This window comes from Mixophyes fleayi, chromosome 1 (genome assembly GCF_038048845.1).
Source record: "Mixophyes fleayi isolate aMixFle1 chromosome 1, aMixFle1.hap1, whole genome shotgun sequence".
Taxonomy (NCBI): Eukaryota; Metazoa; Chordata; class Amphibia; order Anura; family Limnodynastidae; genus Mixophyes; species Mixophyes fleayi.
The window spans coordinates 308,239,350-308,254,927 of NC_134402.1; the positions used below are offsets into that span (position 1 = coordinate 308,239,350).

The 15,578-nt window shown below is 40.4% G+C and overlaps 1 protein-coding gene across 1 annotated transcript in view; it reads right to left on the bottom strand.

The window, feature by feature from the left end:
- The window catches only part of CDH24 (cadherin 24), a 59,480-nt gene extending 44,174 nt beyond the window's left edge, over window positions 1-15,306 (bottom strand). Inside the window, exons 1-2 of the mRNA XM_075211386.1 lie at window positions 14,825-15,306; window positions 11,756-12,127 (exon numbers count right to left, since the gene is read on the bottom strand). Coding sequence (XP_075067487.1) covers window positions 11,756-11,983 — 228 coding nt within the window. The 5' untranslated portion in view covers window positions 11,984-12,127; window positions 14,825-15,306. The remainder of the gene's footprint in view (window positions 1-11,755; window positions 12,128-14,824) is intronic.
- Between the last annotated feature and the right edge of the window lie 272 nt (window positions 15,307-15,578).

Here is a 15,578-nt window from a genome sequence, read left to right on the forward strand (position 1 = left end):
GTACCGGGCCCACTCCACTACGCAGTCCAGAAAGCTACCTCGGTGCAACGTTTTGGACTAAAAACAATATTGTGAGGTGTGAGGTGTGTCATTCCCTCTGATGAAGTTACGTTCCATAATGAAACGCGTTAGGGGCATAGAGTCAACTATTTAGTTGGTCTCTTATTACATTTGGTACCGTATTGTGCTATTTTTATCCATTTTCTACATGCATCAATTGCCGGCTATATTCCACTCATCATACACAGGAGTTGACATCACCGGATCAATCTGGAAGTAAATAATTGTCTCCGTTGGAATCCTACGGTCTCTTCCTACCCCTCTCTCCGTTCGGAGCTTTCTTCCACCACAGTCAGTGGTGGGTGAGGCGGCTACACACGCAGCTGTGAACCGCGGATTACACAAGCACCATCATCTGATGCAGTGCGTGAAGTTATTCGTGAGAGTATCCCGCTAAAGCCTAAAAGGCTGCACTATTATTCACCCACGATTCCAGTCTGCATCATGAAGGAGTGGGACTCCAATCTATAACCATCGGACACACAGCGATCCTAAGGAGATGATTCTCTAATGGTATAAATTAACGGGTGTGTAGAACGACGCATCTCATTTTCAATCAGAGACAGTGAGTACTATAATATATCTTACTCATTTATGTGTCTTTCTCCATCTATGGGGTATGAAGTGGAATACACTTTTCATGGTGAACTAATACTATAAAACCAACTGGAAGCTGAGGCTTCAGATCATCTTTACTCCGTACGGAGCTATACATATGGCCATATAGATATTATTATTCATCGGAAGAAGTTTATTATTATATGTGGACTAATAACTACGGCAATAATCAGCATTTTTTTTCTGGGAGGATTTGCAGAGCAATGCTCAATTTTTAATATTTTTTTGACCACAATATCGGCTACAGGGTACACAGCTGTTATACATATTTCTAATAGTAGCGGTGTGGTTCCAACAATATAGACTCATGAGCACTATTACATATGGTTTTTTATAGTCCATGAATTGTTATATCATCCTATGTCACAGTGCACTGTGACGTAGATTCTGTATATCTTTCCCCCTATTACCATCATTTAAGCATCAATAGGTAATATATGTATGATTTTACTGTGACATTAAATACTATTTTATATATTTGACCACTCGTGATCTGCTATTTATGCTCCACTAGCCCATATTGGGAGATAGTTAGATTTGAGCGCTGCATTTGTTTTTTGTTGTTAACGTTTTGGACTAAAAAGATATTGTGAGGTGTGAGGTGTTCAGAATAGACTGGAAATTAGTGGAAATGATTCTTATTGAATGTTATTGAGGATAATAATAGCGTAAAAATAAATCAGAACCCAAAACCCTAAATCAGAACCAAAACCTTTCGTCAGGTGTTTTGGCAAAACAAATCAGAACCCAAAACCTCAAGCTAATCAGAACCCAAAACACTAAAAGTGCCCGGTGCACACCCCTAATCTTAATTTATTTTATATATATATTTAAACTAAGTAACGTATTTCATAGTTCACTTAAAGTTATGTTACTGTATATTATTAATTTAAGGGCTATTGCTAAATGCAAGTTTTACCGTGCACAAACTGGCCACACTCCCTCCACTGGCTATTATGTGGGCTCCTACCATTGGTTGCCTCCGTGGGATTGGTTGTCAGCTTTGAAGCTTAGATCAAGTGGACCTTTTAAATGATTGAATATATATTCCAAGTTGGCACATAGCATTAAGTAGCATTAAGCATGTGGCAATGTTGTATGTTACACAAATGAGAAGGATCAGGTAGACAAGTGTTCCTGTTAAGTATTTTGGGACGTGCCCCTTCAACAGGCAAGGAATCTTATTGTTCAGACTGCAAGTTACAATTTGTGCTTGAATATTTTGCCATGTGTGTGTATATGTATCAAATATATACACTGATTAACCACATTAAAAGCACCTGCTTAAAATTGTGTAGGTTCTCTTGTGCCACCAAAACAGCTCTAAACCCATTGATGCATGGACTCCACAAGACCTCTGAAGGTGTCCTGTGGTATTTGGCATCAAGACGTTAGTAGCAGTTCCTTTTGCTGCAAGGTGGGGCCTCCATGACTCAGACTTGTTTTTCCAGCACATCCCATAGATGCTCGATCAGATTGTGATCTGGGGAATTTGGAGGCCAAATCACCACCTTGAACTCTTTGTCATGTTTATCAAACCATTCCTGAACAAATTTTGATGTGTGGCAATGCTGCTGCCATCAGTGAATACCATTGCCATGAAGGTGTGTACTTGGTCTGCAAAAATGTTTGGGTACGTGGTATGTGTCAAAATAACATCCACATGAATGCCAGGAGCCAAGGATTCCCAGCAGAATATTGCTCAGAGCATCACACTGTTTCCACCGGCTTGCCTTCTTCCCATAGGGCATCCTGGTGCCATCTCTTCCACAGGTAAAAGATGTACAAGCATCCAGCCATTCACATGATAGTAAAGAAAATCTGATAAATCAAACCAGGCCACCTTCTTCCATTGCTCCACGGTCCAGTTCTGGCGCACACATGCACATTGTAGGCGCTTTCAGTGGTGGACAAGGGTCAGCATGGGCACACTGATTGATCTGTGGTAACACGGCCCCATACGCAGAAATCTGTGATGCACTGTGTGTTCTGACACCTTTCTATCATGGCCAGCATTAACATTTTCAGCAATTTGTGCTAAAGTAGCACTTCTGTGTGATTGGACTAGATGAGCTAGTCTTCACTTCCTACAAGCATCAATGACTTTGGGCACACATGACCCTTTCGCCAGTTCACCCAGAGGCGGAATTACCATGCCGATAACAGGGATCGCTGGCGTCCATTAAAATAAAAAGTAATAAAAAAAAAAATTATACTTACCAATCCGGCAGCGACTGGGACCTGGCATCTTCCCCATTTCTCTTTCACTGCATGGCGGGCGTGACATCATCACGTCCTGATCAGAGCCAGATTAAGGTTCCCCTTTCTCTGGGGCACCCCGGACCAGGTTCTGTGTGGCTCATATTTGCTGCCCTCAAATGTCGGTTTACAGGGGGCAGCACAAGATCTATATGCTTTCAGGGGTTTTTTGAGCCTTGCAGGCTTTCATAGCTGCCGCGCTGATGACAGTGTGAAGAGGAGCTGCGCTGCCTCCTGCGCATAAGGTAAGTGAAGATCAATTATGGACATGGAGGGGGAGATTGATTATGGACATGGAGGGGGTTGCAGAGTGGCAGCCCAGAAAGGGAAACCACGCTGATGAGAAGGGGGTTGAGGATGCTAAGTAGGTGGGGAATGAGGAGTGAGAGGGAAGATAGAGAATGCGCTGAAGGGGAATAGAGGATTAAGACAAAGAAGGGGATTGAGGAGTAGGCTGTTGGGATATAAATGGTTCACAGAGAAGTATGATATGCTCATACCTGGATTTTCTATTTATTGTGTACACTCTCTCCCTGCCCCTAGGGAAGGGGCATTTCTAAAAGTGGGCATTATGGAAAAATGAGAAAATTACCACCACTCATTCCATTAGCTCTCCTCCTCTGGACATACTTTATATGGAAATGCATAATGAAAAATGTAATATACCTTCATGCTAGCTCTGTTGCCTTGCCACAAATCCAGGTGTGCTAGTGCTTTGCTGGACTAGGCTTTTGGGGATAATCAATATATACATACATATACTAAGGTCATTTGATAATTATATGAGTCACTTGACATGAAGGAGGACAAGCTGTCCAGGTGCAGGCTGCAAGAAAAGCCAAAGGAGGAGTCTACCTCTCACAACACAGCTTGGATGTGTGAGGAAAGGATTCTTAATGTAATGTGGGTAGGAGGAGGGCTATTAATTTAATGGTGAAGTTTGGGTGGGGGCTAATTATTTAATGGGTGCTATTAATTTCTTTGTTGGGTGATGGTGGGTATTTAATTTAATGTGGAGCTGAGTTTGGGCAGAAGGAATGCTATTTATTAAATGTGAATATAAATGATTTAATGTTGGCAATGGTTTTGGGAAAGGAATTTATTTTTTACATTTAAATGCTATTCATATATTGCCTGGCTGTTTGGTGGAGAGCGAAATGAGTTTATTTAATAAATGTATACACTATTAATTTAATGTCAGGGTTGGTTGGGGAAAATAGTTTTATAATAAAATATGAATACTATTAATTTAATATTTGGGGCTGGTTGCAGGAAGTGAGGCCTAATTATTAAAGGAAGTGCTATTGATTTAATACCAGGGGGTAAATGTATCAAGCTGAGAGTTTTCCGGCGGGTTTGAAAAGTGGAGATGTTGCCTATGGCAACCAATCAGATTCTAGCTATCATTTTGTAGAATGTACTAAATAAATAATAGCTAGAATCTGAATTTTTCAAACCCGCCGGAAAACTCTCAGCTTGATACATTTACCCCCAGGGCTGTTTGGGGATACCTAAATTTTATGTACCTTTTTTTTTAAAATAGGACCCCAACATTCCAGGATCTACACAAGCAGCAACTGAGCTAAATACACCAACAGCCACAGGTGGTGAAAGTGGCAAGAACAGGTAGAAGAGAGCAGAACAGTATGCCAACTGTCTTGAATCTGGTGGGGCAGTCCTGAATTTGGGTGACTGTCTCACTTAGACGGGATTTGGTCTGACTACAAGGACAGTTGCGAGGTATGTCCTGCTTCACACTGTACTGCTTGTGATGGCAGATCTGTGTGCATCTAACAGTAGTGCACACAGTATTGCCTGTTTAATCCAGCTCTGGTACTGATAGTGTCAGTGAAAAGACCAGCGGCACAGAGAGGAACCACAAGCATGAAGAAAGAAGGTAGAAGACAGAAGAGAAAGAAAGGCCAAGTAAAAAGTTAGTAAAGGATCAGAGACAGTGGGCATAGAGTAATAAAAGAGAAATGATGGAAGGGACAGTGTGATGGTGAAGGGGGCCAGGGGCACATTGCGATACAGAAGGGGCACGGTGTGATGGTGAAGGGGGCCAGGGGCACAGTGTGATACAGAAGGGGCACAATGTGATACAGAATGGGGCCTGGGGCACAGTGTGATTGTGTAGGGGGCCAGGTGTACAGTGTGATGGTGAAGGGGGCCAGGGACACAGTGTGATGGTGAAGGGGCACAGTGTGATACAGAAGGGGCACAGTGTGAAACAGAAGGGGGCCAGGGGCACAGTGTGATCGTGTAGGGGGCCAGGGGTACAGTGTGATACAGAAGGAGAACAGTGTGTTACAAAAGGGACACAGTGTGTTACTGAAGGGGGCCAGGGGCACAGTGTGATACAGAAGGGTCACAAAACAAAAAGATACTTCACTGTGTGTGTGTGTGTGTGTGTGTGTGTGTGTGTGTGTGTGTGTGTGTGAATTTTTGCACCTGTGCTCGCAACTCGCTAGTTCCGCCTCTGGGTTCACCATTTGTTCTTCCTTGTACCACTTTTGGTAGGTACAAACCGCTGCATAACAGGTACACCTCACAAGACCTCCAGATTTGGAGATGCTCTGACCCAGTCATCTAGCCATCACAATTTGGCCCTTGTCAAAGTTGGTCAGATCCTTATGCTTGCCCATTTTTCCTGCTTCCAACACATCAACTTCAAGAGCTGACTGTTCACTTTCTGCCCAATATATCCCACCCCTTGACATGTGCCATTGTAACAAGATAATCAATGATATTCACTTCACGTATCAGTGGTTTTAATGTTGTGGCTGATTGGTGTGTGTGTGTGTGTGTGTGTGTGTGTGTGTGTGTGTGTGTGTGTGCGCGCTTTTCTTTTGCTTTTCTCTGTTGGTTTGCAAGATTAAGGTTTTTTTTTTAGATAATGGACATGCTTGCTTTCTTATGTCTTTATAATGTTCCTTATTTATAATATGTGTTTCGTACTTGCCAAATTAATGGCCACAAGGGCAGTTTATTTTTTATGTTGTGTCAAACCAGAATTTTATGTAGATATTGTTTTCCCTCACTGAGCAGATTGTGCTGTTCTAATCAGAACAATAAACTGATATCTACAAACTCAGTTTATTCAACACATTAAAAAATATATTTTATCACAACAGAGATTAGGAGACTATTCTTGAAAGCATCTCATTTATCTCAAAGTGACATATACAAGTCATGCTCCTCTGCGTGGCTCATTCATCCAATGCAGAGCTATTTAAGACACTTTATCTGTCCCAGGTGAAAGGAATAATAACCTCTGATGAAAAGATTCTTAAGTGAGTTGTTTTTCAACTGGTGACTGGCGCTTGAACAGCAAATGGTCGTCCCTTGAGTCTTATTTTGGAGTTTTAGCAAATGTGATTTTTAAGAAGCATGATGGCATAAGGCGCAGTCCATCATCTAAAGGTAATGAACACTACCTGTTATATACAAAGTGGTGGTTTCAATTTACAAGGGATGTATAATAAATATATTTCTCATCTTAGTCATTTTAAATAAGAATCTATGGAGAACAATTAGCGGTGAACAATAAAACAATATATGAACAAAAGGTGTGTTATTATAGCTAATCACAATTTTAAAGGAGAAGTAAGACATGTTCCTATATCCCACAATCATAAGTGCAGCATTGTTGTTTATTCAGCTTTAGGATACATAAAGGAATATGTTAATACAAGTCTCATGTAACTGGACATGTGATTACTGATACCACACACACTTATCACACCTCCTCGGTGATTACTGATAAGCAGCTGGGAGATCTGAGACCTGTGTTAAAGCACCTGCGGCCTTGTGCGTTTATTTGGTCAGTTCCTCGGACTCGTATATCTTTCTCATTTACAGTAGGGAGTACTTTATCCCATGCATTCCAGGAACAGCTCCAAGTTTCATGTATTTGTTCTTAGACATTTTTGTCCCTTGATATCTCCCTATTTATCAACATTGACCACAACACAAGATAATTCATTTTATTCCATATATTGGAAACAATTCTCACTATGTATTGCTTCCCTCTGTACATTTGTAAATTCATATTTATGGAAAAGAAGTATTTAAAACACAATTAAATACATTATAATGAAGTTCAGTCAATATGTTATGACTGGCGTTGTAGAGCACTAAGATTCACCTGAACAGTACCATGTGTGGTGGATTTAAATTAACCTACTCTATAGCAAAGTGTCATGTGAACTTATATTTAACGTATGGCTAGGTCTATAAGTGGTTAAACCGCCAATAGCTGTCATAGAGCACTCATGCAAATGGTTTTCTAAGTTGGTGCATGGGATGACAAAGAAGTCATTTAAGCTGCCTTGTAAGCAGGTAAAAACATATTTTTCACAGTAAACAGGATTAGTGAAGCCTATTTCCACATAAATTAACTGCACAAAAGAAGCTATTTACTAACTCAGTGAAAATGTGCAGGAACCCACAACAAACAATCACAGCTCTTATTGTCTAACTTGAATTAGATGTATAACAACTAAGTGTGGCTGGATCACTTATAAATAACTTAATGTATACATTTATTTAAATTAGTGGCATAGTGCGCCGATGTATATCATTGCAAATGTACTGATTTTTGTATTCGAAATGTATTGATTTCTGATGCAGTGGGCATATGTTGGAGGAAATGTGTTTTTGTGAGAAAGGAAATCCCATGCTAATTAAGCCTTTTTCATCTGTGAGTGAACAACATTTTTTTAGTCTGTATACACAGCAGAGTGTGGCTACCTTTTATCCTGTCTTCCTAAAAAGATAGAAGAACTGCATGAATAATGCAACCAACAAGTAATTTAGGAAATCACAGATTGATGGGAATTTTGTTAAAATCCAAAATTAGAGAATATATTACATCCTGATACTAAATATCTGATGTAACATCAGGGACTTTGTGGCGCCAGCTAGGAAGGAGGCTGGGTTACCCCTTGCAAACATGTGTGTCAGAAACAGTATATAAGAGCTATATTTTGTATTTTAACTGTATTATACCATCTGTTCTTCTGGATGATCAATAGTACCTCCAACTTGTGTGTATTGGTCCTTGTAAAGACCCCTTGAGTAAATGAACATCACTGCTTGAAGATTGTGCGTGACGCCTATTGCCTGCTGTATCCTGTGACCAACAAATAAGAGCTTACACTCTATTCTGTTCCGCTTTGCCCGCTACCCAACAGTTTTGATATATAGTAAGCGGTCAGGAGGTACCAGCCTGCCCAAAGAGGCTTTGCAGCAGCTATACCAGCTACCCAGAATTAAGCGGTTCTAGGCACTGCAAAAGAGCCCAATGGTGGCAGCGCGATTCTCCTACAACTATTGTGCAGTTGGCATTCGCAGTCGGCGTATGTGTGGTGGCAAGGTGATGCCAGTAGTAGTGGTCAGTAGCAGTCGGTTACTGATTGTGAAAAATAAACCCAAATAAAGTGTGCATGAAGAACATCCCTTCATCCTTCTTCCCCCAACAGACCGGGACGTAAAATAAGCCCATCCGGTCACATTATGGTCTAGTCAGTTGCTATGGGTTACTGTACATACACATTTTTGATTTGGAAAGAGAAACAAATACACATGTCACTTCATTGTCCTGCCTACAAGACCTTTAGGATCACAAGATATATAGATAAAGCAATTTCCATTTCTATCCTAAAATACTCATCACTTACGTCTTAAATACCACATGAGTAAGGGGATATCAGGACTGTCCTTATTACATGTGTCACTGTTGTACATTTGAATGTTTTTATTATATATGCCTATAAATTCACCATCCTATATTAAGTGCACCTGGAAGATACAAAAAGCACCCCATTGAAATTTTGGTCAAATCATCACCACCTCCAAGCATGTATAGAAACAATCCTTTTGCAGGGGGTACAAGGCTCTCCGGCCACGCGCTAACCCAGGAATGTCTTTTCTACACCCCTTAAAGTCCAATCCATCCTCTGGTGCTTAAAATTATATCTTGTTTTAGCAAGTGGGCTGACTGAATGTTTTTCTAGCCCACATTCAACTAGGAGCACTCAACTACCCTGCAGTTGCCCCTATCGTGACTTGAAAATCAAGTGTACATCAGTGCAAAAATAGGCCCATAAAGTAAAAAAAATCATTTGCGCACCGGACCTGCATATTTCTAGCTTTCATGAATTACTGTTACTGACATTATTAGCAAAGGAGAAAGGAAAAGACTGATAAGTGGTTGAATAACTAAAATAATGTAGGCATTATAGGAAGAAATGGCTTTTATGATACACAGATTTTGAATGCAATACTGAATGAGGTAATATCAATTCTTCTAACTGGTCCACTAGTGGCGGATCCAAGGGAAAGCAACTACACCCCTACAGCTGCTCCCTGCACTTAACAACAGAGCGCATTGCTGCTCCATAAGCAACCAGCGGCTCTGTTGTCAGGGCAGTATACACAAGGGTAAATTCATGACACAGAAGAATACTTCTTAATTTAGCACAGTTTGACCATATACTGATTTTGTCCTGGTTGCAATCATAGCTGACAGCTATTGATTTGAAAAAAGGAGATGCATATATAGTTGAGGCAATTTTGTCAAATGTATGAATATGCACTATGATAGATTAGTACAGTGTAAGTTATTCTTGTGGGAAACAAATCTTAATGGGTGGTGTGACTGGATCACTTATATATAACTTATTGTATACATTTATTTAAATGAATAAAGCAATGCGCCAATTTATATGATTACATATGTACCGATTTTTGTATCGGAATGTATTTTATATTGAAATGTATTGATTTCTGAGACAGTATGTCATGATTTGGTTTTGTAACCAAATTAGGCATATGTGTGAAGGAAGTGTGTTTCTGCAGGGCAGGTAATCTTATGTTAATTAGACCTTTTCATCTCCGCGATCAACATGTCTTTTTAACCTGAAAGTACAGGAGGGGGTAATTAGACTTCCTATTTAGACTTCCTATCTCTGTAGGACTCAGGAAATCTCAGATTGATATGAATTTTGTTCAAAAGCTTAAAATTGTGATAACTCCAAGTCTGTAGAAAATATCACATCCTGATGTTAAATTATATGATGTAACTGCAGACGTTTTGATGCCAGGGAGGACAAGGGAAGTGGTTTACCCCTGCAAACATATGAGTCAGAAACTGTATAAAAAGAGCACAGTTTGACCATGTTTTGTAGTATTCATCTGTAACTTCTGTAAAGATCACTAGTGCCATAAACTGGCATGCAACTGTCCTTTTTAGAACTACATGAGCTAATAAAACATCACTGCTTCAAGATCCTACTTTGACACCTAATTACCTTTTATACATTCCTGTGACCTACAGATTGGTCTAATCTAATCCGTTATCCGGCTGTTCTGAGGTTGGGACCCAGCATCTATTACCAACACTCTGCCCGCTACCCAAAGCTCTGGCCAGTGTGATAGGCCAGGGGGAACCATTCACAGCAACCCTGATCTAAAGGGGCACAATTTGGGATAAAGAAAGGTGACGGTGGCAAGGTAAGCCCAGCCAGTCCCCAGCAACACAGACAGGGTGGCATAGGAGGTCCATCCTGTCACAGGTGGGTTATACTTTAGCGGTGGAGTTTATCTAGCTTGAGCATAGGGTACCTTAAAATGTTGCTATGATTCCCAATGATATGTAGTCAGTTATATGTCGGGAGAGTTATAGAGTTTGCACAGTACTGATCCTTTTATATAGTATATTGGATGCAATACTAACTATCCTTATTATTAATGCTTTATTTTATAGTGAGACGCAGCATTTGAAATGCAAAATAACCTACATTATAATGAAACATATCATTATGATTACTGTAGTGTATGCAGGACAGTGTTGACTGTTCTGCATGTTAAGTGTCTGATGCAGATGTTCAGTAGTTTCCCATGAAATGATTTTACAATGTTTGCAAGAATGTACATGCAGATTGTTTGCAATCTTTCTATCAAAGTTTCTTACATGTATATTTGTGTTTCAGTCCCAACAGAAAACATTTAAACATAATCATACAATGTTGATTTATAATTTGTCATTATTATGTCTAACACTGCTCTTGTTTATTTTGTTGATAATGTAGAAAAGTATAAGAGCATCTCAAAAAAGACAGACTAAGATCATGAGATCAGGTCTAGCTATGATATAATTGCTGAATCTACAAGAAACTTTTTCTATGATTGGCTATTTTGTTTATAATAACAAAAATTCTTTGTTTATGAACTGTCAAAAAGTGGGAGATTATAAACATCTTGATATCCTGTGAATCCTAACATTCCATCCTTCATGAATACAATAGCAACTGCTACTGTGTGGCATAGCTATAATTCAGTGCCAGATTTTACATCTCTCAGCGCTTCACCCCAGGTGGCTTTCATAATCACTGAACAATGGAATATGACATCACACACACACAAGGTAAAACAGTTATACTTAGCTGTCTACCCACATACTGGACATAGTAAGAGTGCTGTCATTATAGAAATCATTGACCTCTACGATAGACATGTAATCTGCACTCACTGGGTACAGGACACATGTGAATTGCAGAGTGTTCTATTTTAGTCGTGTTTGGATTTTAGTATTTAAAAACATTTGGTTACTGTAGACCGAGCTTCGGAGCCATTCTTCTAATTCTTGATATACTTCAGATTCATAAATATCACACTGTGTCAGCCTACCCACAAAGTATAATATTTTCTATTCTTGTTTTACTCTTTTTACTAAGTCATCATGCAAACATTTCCTAAATGACATTACATTGTTAGAGATGACTGACTTGGGAGATAAAAAGCAAAAAATACTCACCCTTCCAATCAGGACAGGCTCTGGCCCTGTATACTCTTCTATCACAAAGAACTGGTTCCAGACCCAACTACGTTTGGACCGGGGAGGTGGTCCAGGGCCCTGAGGAGGTGAAGATGGGGATCCAGTATCTCCACTGAGCCCAGGGGACAATTCCTCCATGACAGGGGCAGTGGAGGAACAGCCCCACAGTAGTAGAGAAAGTAGAGGGCACAAATGGAGGGTAGGCATTGGGAGGATGTAGACCCCGATATAACACAAAGGGGCCAAGGGGCAAAGGTCACAACAGACTGTGATTTGGATGTTGTGTGTCAGAGTCTTCCATGTAGTAAAGTCTTGGAGTTAGGGTTGCACCTTAAGCCATGAGACTTGAAACTGGCAGAAATAAAAGAGATGGAGAGAGAAAATGGGTTACAAAATAGGTCTAGGTTTTAAGTGTCACAGGCTGGTTTGCTGAGCTGTCTCCGCCAGTAACTCATGATGCCTCAATGTTATATGTTTCTTTGTTTATATAAAATGTAGATCCAGTCCCAGAACCAATCTCTATGAAGGCATGACTGTTACTGATCTCTGGCTTCCACTGACATGTGATATACCAAACAGGACCCTACTGTCTCAGTGTGTGTGTTACCATCACTTTGTCACCCTGATATATGGCACAGCGGTGTATGTTAGCACTTTATAAATAAACAATACAAATGATAATAATTATAAATGTCTTTATTACAAGGAGAAGTATCACATGACTATATAGGAAACAGCTGCAGTAGTGAGACATGGCCATCTTAGCAGTTAGGTGGAGTAGAACAGGGAGCTCCTATGAATGGTATGTGAGGAATGGTGGACTTGGTAAGTTCATATCCTCTAATTAATAAATACACTCAAGCAAGAAAAGCGCAGAAACAAAAGAAAGCCATAAAAGTTTAAGACATTTATTGCTGCACTGATCATTTTATCTATGTGCTCCAATCTTTCACTTTCTCTCCCACATCTCTGCCTTCTTCTCCCTGCAGGCCTGATTTTTCATATGAAAAGATTCTATCTGCCTTTTCCCATAGACTATACAAGATTATTTTATAGCTGACTCCCAATCTCTAAAGCATGCATTCCCACCTTTTCCCTCCCTGTTTCTTCACCCCATTGCGCTCCCCCCCTTATCATGAAGTTATTTCCCCTGTTTGGATTTTGCTGCGTACAAATTGTACCATCTGTCTCTCCTCTCCACTTCTCCTTCCCTTTCTCCTCTGGCTTCTCCTCTCTCCCTCTGTCTCTTTGTATGCCCGTCATGTTCAACACTTTACGCTTTACTGCAATAAGAAGAGGATAAGAAATCATAGGGAGAGAGAGTGAGAAAGGGAAAAGGGGGATAGATAACAAGACGAGAAAAGAAGAACAAGACACTGAGATAATGGGTGAGAGGAAGAAGGAAACAAAGCATTAAATGTGGTGAGAATGATAGGGAGAAGAACACACATGAAACATAGGAATTGGTGAAAGAATGAGATGGGCGGCATGGAAGACAGCAGCTTGCCTGGACACAATTTGTGCCACTGCAGAAGTTCTGTGGCTCTGAGGGACACACATGACACCTGGTGACATGTCTCCTGTAGCACTTCATTAGGGACATTAGCAGGTGACCAGAATTGAAAGAATTCACAGTAGTCGTCATTGCTTGCTCTATCTGGAGGATCTTTGTGGATACATGTACAAAACTCAGATTTTATCATTTGTGTTTCACTTTATTTATACATCTTCTGATCTACATTTAGATGTGTTCAGTGTTCTTCTGTCTGAAGCTTTCTCCCCCTCCTCTGTCTTTTTATTGCCACCCTCCTGCTATCTCTATTCCAACTGCTTAAAAAATTCATGTCTTTTTCCCTGTAGGGTTTAGTGGATTATTCTAGTATGGTGAATACTGGGTATTAACTTCCACATAAACATTGTGATGTTTTTCTTGGGTCTGCATCTGTGTATCAGACGAATTAAACTCTTATACATGTATATGTGTATATGTCAAGTGAATTGTCTGCCAGGGAGTGTACACAAATGTGGTATGTAACAGTCTAATAGAGCATTGATCATCTCTTAGCCTTTCCCTCTACCAATGTTACTACTCCCCAAAACTCCTTATAGGTCCCCATTTGTGCTTAGTATAACTCTTCTATTGCCTAACATAACTGCTCCCTGTAATTCCTGATGAAACCGTTTGGTGCATTTGATCCCATTGTTCAATAAAATCTCTCTTTACAACACCTCTTTTTACAATGCATTATATTGGCCTGAACTGTTTCCTGTAGCGTTTCCATTACTTATTATATTGCTCCACAATCAACATAACCTCTCCCTGTAGCTTCCCTATTGTTCCACAAAACTGCTCCACATAAATTCTCTAATTGCTCCATAATTACACCCCATATAATTGCATTCATTACCCAGTTTAACCTTACATCTCAATAATTGGGTTGCATAACTTCTATGTTAACAATATCTGGGTCCTCTAACTCCCTCTATTTTGTAATATTTCCATTCCTTATAATTCAATTTACTGATTCAATTATCCACTTGCTATAACTGATTTTGCCCATTTGAGCCCTTTCTACAATCGTACAGATAACTCCAACTAATGGTAAATAGAACTCCTATAACGCCTCCTGTGACATAAAGTAACGAACTCCTCCTACTGCTCCTGGTAAATGCTGTTGCTCTGTTCATAAGGTATCTTGCAGACAGCTGGGATACAACTGTGGCACTAGTTTCTAGTTAAATGCAATGGAAATTTTTAATATATGGGTATAACCACATTATCTATGCCGGAATGCATTGCACATATTCCACTCTGCGTTAATGCGTACCCGTGTCAGTAGTATGAGTGGATGTGTGTACACACATACATACAAGACACTAACATATGTACAGACATAAATGATACACTTACACATGAAATCACCTGATGTGAGTTATCTTAGGCGCTACCTCGTATGGAGACACACAAGTACATGGGCATACGGTTCCTGTTCATTACAGACACATAACACATACACTTATTACACTGAAGCAGAAGTTTCAACGCACCGTATAACTCCAGACGTGGAGACAGACCGCTGCAAAGACAGGTCAAGATGTGAGAGAGACCTCTGCAGAATCCGATCCAGATGTGTGCGAGGGACCACTGAACAGATGGATGTAAATATATGAGAGACCGCCAAAGAGACTGCTCCAGTTGGAAGACAGACTCCTGCAGAGAGTTCCAGATGTGAGAGGAAAAGACTGCTGCAGAGACAGCTCCAAATCTGCGAGAGCTTGCTGCAGATATCATGTGATATAAAGACGAACAGACAGTATTAGCGATACTTAGTGACAGACAGTGTCAGAGAGAGGATGACACACATAGGATGAGGGTGAGAGAGTCATGGAGTGAGAGGCGAGAGAGGGAGAGAGAGAGAGAGAGAGAGAGAGAGAGACGGGGAGTAAGATTGAGACAAGCAGATACAGGTTCCTGCAGATGCTGCTCTGGTTATAGAGCGAGTCATGCTGAGAATACGAGTTGACATGCACCCCCCCTTCCCAAAAAATCCTCTGCACTCTCCCCCTCCTTCTCACTCTCTCTCTTTTTATCTCTCCTCCTCTTTCTTCCTCTTTCTCCTTTCCTCTAATACAAGAGGACACACAGAACAGAGAGAGACAGAGACAAAGTGACAGCGAGAAAACAGAGGGACAAGGAGTGAGATAAACGTGCAGCTCAGACTGCCCAGACAAAACAAAGCCATTGCTAGATGTGGAGGTGGATAGAGCAATAGTTATTGTATATAGACAGGAATACAATGAT